Here is a 6,000-nt window from a genome sequence, read left to right on the forward strand (position 1 = left end):
CAAAGAGTCGGAATAAACGAGTCCTTTTCCGAATGGCAGGCAGTGACTAGTGGGGTACTGCAAGGTTCAGTGCTGGGACCCCAGCTATTTACAATATACATTAATGATTCAGACGAAGGAATTGAATGTAATATCTCCAAATTTGTAGATGACACGAAGCTGGGTGGCAGTGTGAGCTGTGAGGAGGATGCTAAGAGGCTGCAGGGTGACCTGGACAGGTTAGGTGAGTGGGCAAATACATGGCAGATGCAGTATAATGGATGGATAAATGTGAGGTTATCCACTTTGGTGGCAAAAACAGGAAGGCAGATTATTCGAATGGTGACAAATTAGGAAAAGGGGAGGTGTAACGAGATCTGGGTGTCATGGTACATCAGTCATCGAAGGTAGGCATGCAGGTACAGCAGGCAGTAAAGAAAGAAAATGGCATGCTGGCCTTCATAGTGAGTGGATTGGAGTATCGGAGCAGGGAGGTCTTACTGCAGTCGTACAGGGCCTTGGTGAGACCACACTGTGTGCAGTTTTGGTCTCCAAATCTGAGGAAGGACATTCTTGTTATTGAGTGAGTGCAGCGAAGGTTCACCAGACTCATTCCTGGGACGGTAGGACTGACATATGAAGAAAGATTGGATCGAGTAAGCTTATATTCACTGGAATTTAGAAGAATGAGAGGGAATCTCATAGAAACATAAAATTCTGACGGGATTGGACAGGTTAGATGCAGGAAGAATGTTCCCGATGTTGGGGAAGTCCAGAACCAGGGGTCACAGTCTAAGGATAAGGGGTAAGCTATTTAGGACCGAGATGAGGAGCAACTTCTTCACTTGGAGAATTGTGAACCTGTGGAATTCTCGACCACAGAAGTTGTTGAGGCCAATTTGTTAGATATATTCAAAAGGGAGTTAGATGTGGCCCTTACGGCTAAAGGGATCAAGGGGTATGGAGAGAAAGCTGGAATGGTGTACTGAAGTTGCATGATCAGCCATGATCATATTGAATGGTGGTGCAGGCTCGAAGGGCCGAATGGCCTACTCCTGCACCTATTTTCTATGTTTGTATGAGTCAGCTGATCTCAATTAGCAGAGCAATAGAAGAGTGGTATAACTGGCCTCAGTGCCCTAGGCTCCCGCTCCGGATCACTACGCAATGATTTCTTTCCTGTGTTTGAATGTCGGCTAAGGAAAGGAACATGGTGTCCTCTGTGATTGAATAGCATCCCTGTTAAATTCCCAGTACGAGACCAATCCATCAACGCTCTGGTCAGTTTCATACCTGAGTTTTTTCTTGGTTCGCAAATAGGTTTGGAAGAGGAACTGGATGGCAAGCTTCATGCCCACCTTCGCCATGGATTGGTACATAGGGTGTTTCAGTTTAGTCTAGGGGGAGGGGGAAAAGAGAGAAATGAGCATCAGAATGAGAAAACAAAACATTCAGGATTAGAATTTGGGCTAAATTTGAACAAACGTTCCAGGAATGAAAGCATAGTGCTCATACAGTCCCCATTTCTCTTCCAGCTTTTGACAATTTGCAAATATTTGTTGTAACAAGCAAAGATGGATTTCTTTCAGGGTACTTGCCTTGCATCATTCTGGTGTGCCACATCCATGAGACAGTACAGTTTTACATCCTCTCACTATTCACTGCCAACATTAGTTAATGACACCTGCCTAGGCATGCACAGGACAAAAGGCCCATCAGGAACAGTGTACATACTTTGATTAATTGAAACATTTGGCTAAAGGAATTATTTAGCTTGACATTGAAGTTTTTCTGCAAGAAGACTGACTATTTTGTAGCACCATGGATACAAGCAAAAGATGAAACTAGTGCAGGGTGAATTAGGCAAAAATAATTTGCAGTGATACAAGTCTTATCATGCCCTCAGATTGACTAAGTGCTTCACAAGCAACTGATTACTTTTGAAGTGCAATGAACATTAGATGTAGGTAACTGCAACAGCCAATTGCAGATGGCAAGGTTCAAAGAAATGGGTTAATCTGTTTTTTGGGTGGTGTTGGCCAGAATACCACGAGAAGTCCTTGCTCTTGTTCCAATACTTCCATCAGCTTTTTTGTGTCCAGCTGACCTACAGACAGAGCCTTGATTTAACTGTTTATTCAAAAGACAGCAGCTCCAATAATGCTGCACTGCCCGAGTCGCTCATTGAAGTATTAGCCCAGACTGTGATCAAGGGCTAGAAATTCCAAATTTAAGAATAGCATCGTTTTTTGGCGCAATTTGCAAACAATGGCTGATTATTTTAATGCCAAAATAGCGCCAAAAAATTAAGGCCTAAATTTCGGCAAAAGTTTTTAAAATTTTGGCGTAGCCTTAAAATACTACCGTTAAGGAAGGAGCTAAATTTTGTCATCTTAAAAATAACACCTGTTCTGTGCATGCCCAACACTCGAAGCATTTAGGTTTCTAGGGTAACGTCGTTCAATGAAACGCGAGGCACAATTGCAACTCGGCGAATGTGCTCACAAAAAGGCTGGGCTCTCGACAATCTTAACATATCCTTAAAGTGCATTTTCTGTTTGCATTTCGCCCCAGCTCCTTAAACTAATTAACAGCTATAGTAGCCCGAATTCACAAAACCCCCAAGTTGGAAGGATTCCCACTGACCCGATTATGGATGGCAGAGATTTTGGCCACCACCGAACTGTTCGCGTCCGTCTCTGAAACTTTCAATTGTGTTTTACCATTTCTAAATCGCCCTTTAGTGGCCCTTCATAATGTCTCACGCATATCCAGCATTCAAACACGATAACAGTATTATGGCCCCAAGTTTCGGCCCGCGCCGAAAATGGCGCATCTCCGAGCTGGACGCCTGTTCTTTGCGCCTAAAAGTGCGCTCGAAAAAAACTTCGATATTCTCCGGCTCCTCGGAGCTCGATCTCAGCTTGGCGCGGCGCGCTCTTCACAGCAGGGGGGCGGAGCCAAACACTCGCGCCGATTCTGTAAGTAGTGGGGGGGGGGGGGCGGGTCCAATTTAAATGAGTCAACGTGGTGCCGGCAACCCTGCGCGTGCGCGTTGGAGCGATTGCGCAGTGTCAAACAAACATTGGCACTCGGCCATTTTTAAAAGGACTCGGCTGCCGGCCAGCCACTGACGCCGCTCCTATCCCATGGCCGAATGGCCTCAACCCTCTTGAAAAGCTGCGTGCCTCCGGTGTTGATCCTTCGGCTGCCGGCCAGCCACTAACAGAACGAAGGCCTGCCTGCAGCATCGCAGCTCAGCCGAAGGCTGCTTGCTGCCGCTGTTGGGGCTGCCGTCGAGACACTGACACCACACCCCTGCCTGTCTCCAACATGAAAGGCCTGCCTGAAGCACAGCAGCTCGAAGGCTGCTGATGTTTCACACAGGTCGGAACATGGTTTATCTAATCTTTTCTTTGCTTATAAATTTTTATTCAGGTTGGATTTATTTGTATAATATTTGTATAAGTATAACTAAGGATTGATTGTAGAATTTAATGACTTCCCTTCCACCCCCCCCCCTACATTTCCTACGCCTAATTTGTAACCTACGCCTGATTTTCTAAAGTGTAGACAAGGTTTTTGAGCGTTCAAAAATCTTCACTTACTCCATTCTAAGTTAGTTTGGAGCAAGTTTTCACTGCCGAAACTTTGAAAACAGGCGTAAGTGGCCGTACACACCCCCTTTTGAAAAAAAAAATTCTGTTCCAAACTGTTCTGACTGACTAGAACTGGAGCAAACTAGATGCCTAAAATTAGAATTTCTAAGATACTCTTCTACACCAGTTGCTCCAAAAAATCAGGAGCAACTGAGGCCGAAACTTGGGCCCTTAAATACTAGAATCTACAAGCATTTCTCTCTTTAGCTCTGTGTTGTACCATTTACTCCCTTTCAATAAAGAGCAGCAACTATCTAGAATGCTGGATATACATTTGTAGGAAATACTGTAAACATTTTTAAATAGTATTATATAAAATATAGGTTTTGTTCCCTGCCAAAGCTTTAACTTTTAGCTCCATTTCTCAATATTGTGCAGTTATCGCCGATTTCGATCGGACACGACGAGGTCAGGCAAACATTTTAAAAGTGATATTTAGCACTGTCCTTCAAAATATGCTTATTGGGGAAACTCGCAAAAACAGGGTTATCGTGGAGTTTGACCCCGACTGAAGTCATAAAAACGGTTCTCAAAAAAATCAGCCCTCATTTTCTTTTAAGGATGGTGTTACACCAATGGCAATATTAGCAAAATGGCCTTAAATTTATTTAGCTCCAAAAAAAATGGAGTTAAACCGTTCCTTATGGTGGCAAATTTCAGGCTCATAGGACTGGAATGGAGTTTGAACCGAGAAACTTGTAACTCAAAAGCAAAATGCTACCAACCAAAGTAAGCTGGGTCAGATTTTGGAATTTACTAACCAATATGTGGTAGTGAAATCAATTTTACTAAAGCAATTTATTACTGCGCCACTCAAAAGGGGCCAAGTTTCGGCCTGAGTTGCTCCTGTTTTTTTGGAGCAACTGGTTTAGAATGGAGTATCTTAGAAATTGCCATTCTCGGCATTTAGTTTGCTCCAGTTCTAGTCAGTTAGAACAGTTTCAGTTTGGAACAGATTTATTTTTTCCAAAAGGGGGCGTGTCTGGCCACTTACGCCCGTTTTGAAAGTTTAGGCAGTGAAAATTTACTCCAAACTAACTTAGAATGGTGCAAGTGTAGATTTTAGAAAATCAGGCATAGGTTACAAATCAGGCATAGGGAATGGTGGGGGCAGGGATTAAAGGGAAGTTTACAAACATTAAACACTTCAGTTTTACAAATAAATAGTCATCATCAATAACAAATGATAAATACATCAATAAATCAACCAATAAATCAACCCAAAAAAAAAAATCAACAAAACAAAACATTTTCTACTCACTGACTGCAGCACCGGGAGCCCTCCAACAGCGTGTTGGGATGCCCCCCTCCCAGTGTGTGTCTGTCAGTGTCTCTCTCACTCTGTCAGTGTCTGTGTTTCTGACAGGGAGGGAGGGAGGGAGGGAGGGAGGGAAGAGGAAAGAGGAAAGAAGAGGAAAGAGGAAAGAAGAGGAAAGAGGAAAGAGGAAAGAGGAAAGAGGAAAGAAGAGGAAAGAGGAAAGAGGAAAGAGGAAAGAGGAAAGAGGAAAGAGGAAAGAGGAAAGAGGAAAGAGGAAAGAGGGAGGGCGGGCAGAAAGAGGGAGGGAGGGAGGGAGGGCGGGCAGAAAGAGGGAGGGAGGGAGGGAGGGCGGGCAGAAAGAGGGAGGGAGGGAGGGAGGGCGGGCAGAAAGAGGGAGGGAGGGAGGGAGGGCGGGCAGAAAGAGGGAGGGAGGGAGGGAGGGCGGGCAGAAAGAGGGAGGGAGGGCGGGCAGAAAGAGGGCGGGAGGAAAGAGGGCGGGAGGAAAGAGGGAGGGAGGGAGGAAAGAGGGAGGGAGGGAGGAAAGAGGGAGGGAGGGAGGAAAGAGGGAGGGAGGGAGGAAAGAGGGAGGGAGGGAGGAAAGAGGGAGGGAGGGAGGAAAGAGGGAGGGAGGGAGGAAAGAGGGAGGGAGGGAGGAAAGAGGGAGGGAGGGAGGAAAGAGGGAGGGAGGGAGGAAAGAGGGAGGGAGGGAGGAAAGAGGGAGGGAGGGAGGAAAGAGGGAGGGAGGGAGGAAAGAGGGAGGGAGGGAGGAAAGAGGGAGGGAGGGAGGAAAGAGGGAGGGAGGGAGGAAAGAGGGAGGGAGGGAGGAAAGAGGGAGGGAGGGAGGAAAGAGGGAGGGAGGGAGGAAAGAGGGAGGGAGGGAGGAAAGAGGGAGGGAGGGAGGAAAGAGGGAGGGAGGGAGGAAAGAGGGAGGGAGGAAAGAAAGAGGGAGGGAGGAAAGAAAGAGGGAGGGAGGGAGGAAAGAAAGAGGGAGGGAGGGAGGGAAGAAAGAGGGAGGGAGGGAGGAAAGAAAGAGGGAGGGAGGGAGGAAAGAAAGAGGGAGGGAGGGAGGAAAGAAAGAGGGAGGGAGGGAGGAAAGAAAGAGGG

The 6,000-nt window shown here is 46.3% G+C and overlaps 1 protein-coding gene across 2 annotated transcripts in view; it reads right to left on the minus strand.

The window, feature by feature from the left end:
• Positions 1–6,000, minus strand: part of usp24 (ubiquitin specific peptidase 24) — a 230,396-nt gene that overhangs the window by 43,984 nt on the left and 180,412 nt on the right. For both annotated transcript variants that reach the window (XM_070886744.1, XM_070886743.1), the window contains one exon: positions 1,273–1,376. In XM_070886744.1, coding sequence (XP_070742845.1) covers positions 1,273–1,376 — 104 coding nt within the window. The remainder of the gene's footprint in view (positions 1–1,272; positions 1,377–6,000) is intronic.

The sequence above is a fragment of the Pristiophorus japonicus genome, chromosome 8 (genome assembly GCF_044704955.1).
Source record: "Pristiophorus japonicus isolate sPriJap1 chromosome 8, sPriJap1.hap1, whole genome shotgun sequence".
NCBI lineage: Eukaryota > Metazoa > Chordata > Chondrichthyes > Pristiophoridae > Pristiophorus > Pristiophorus japonicus.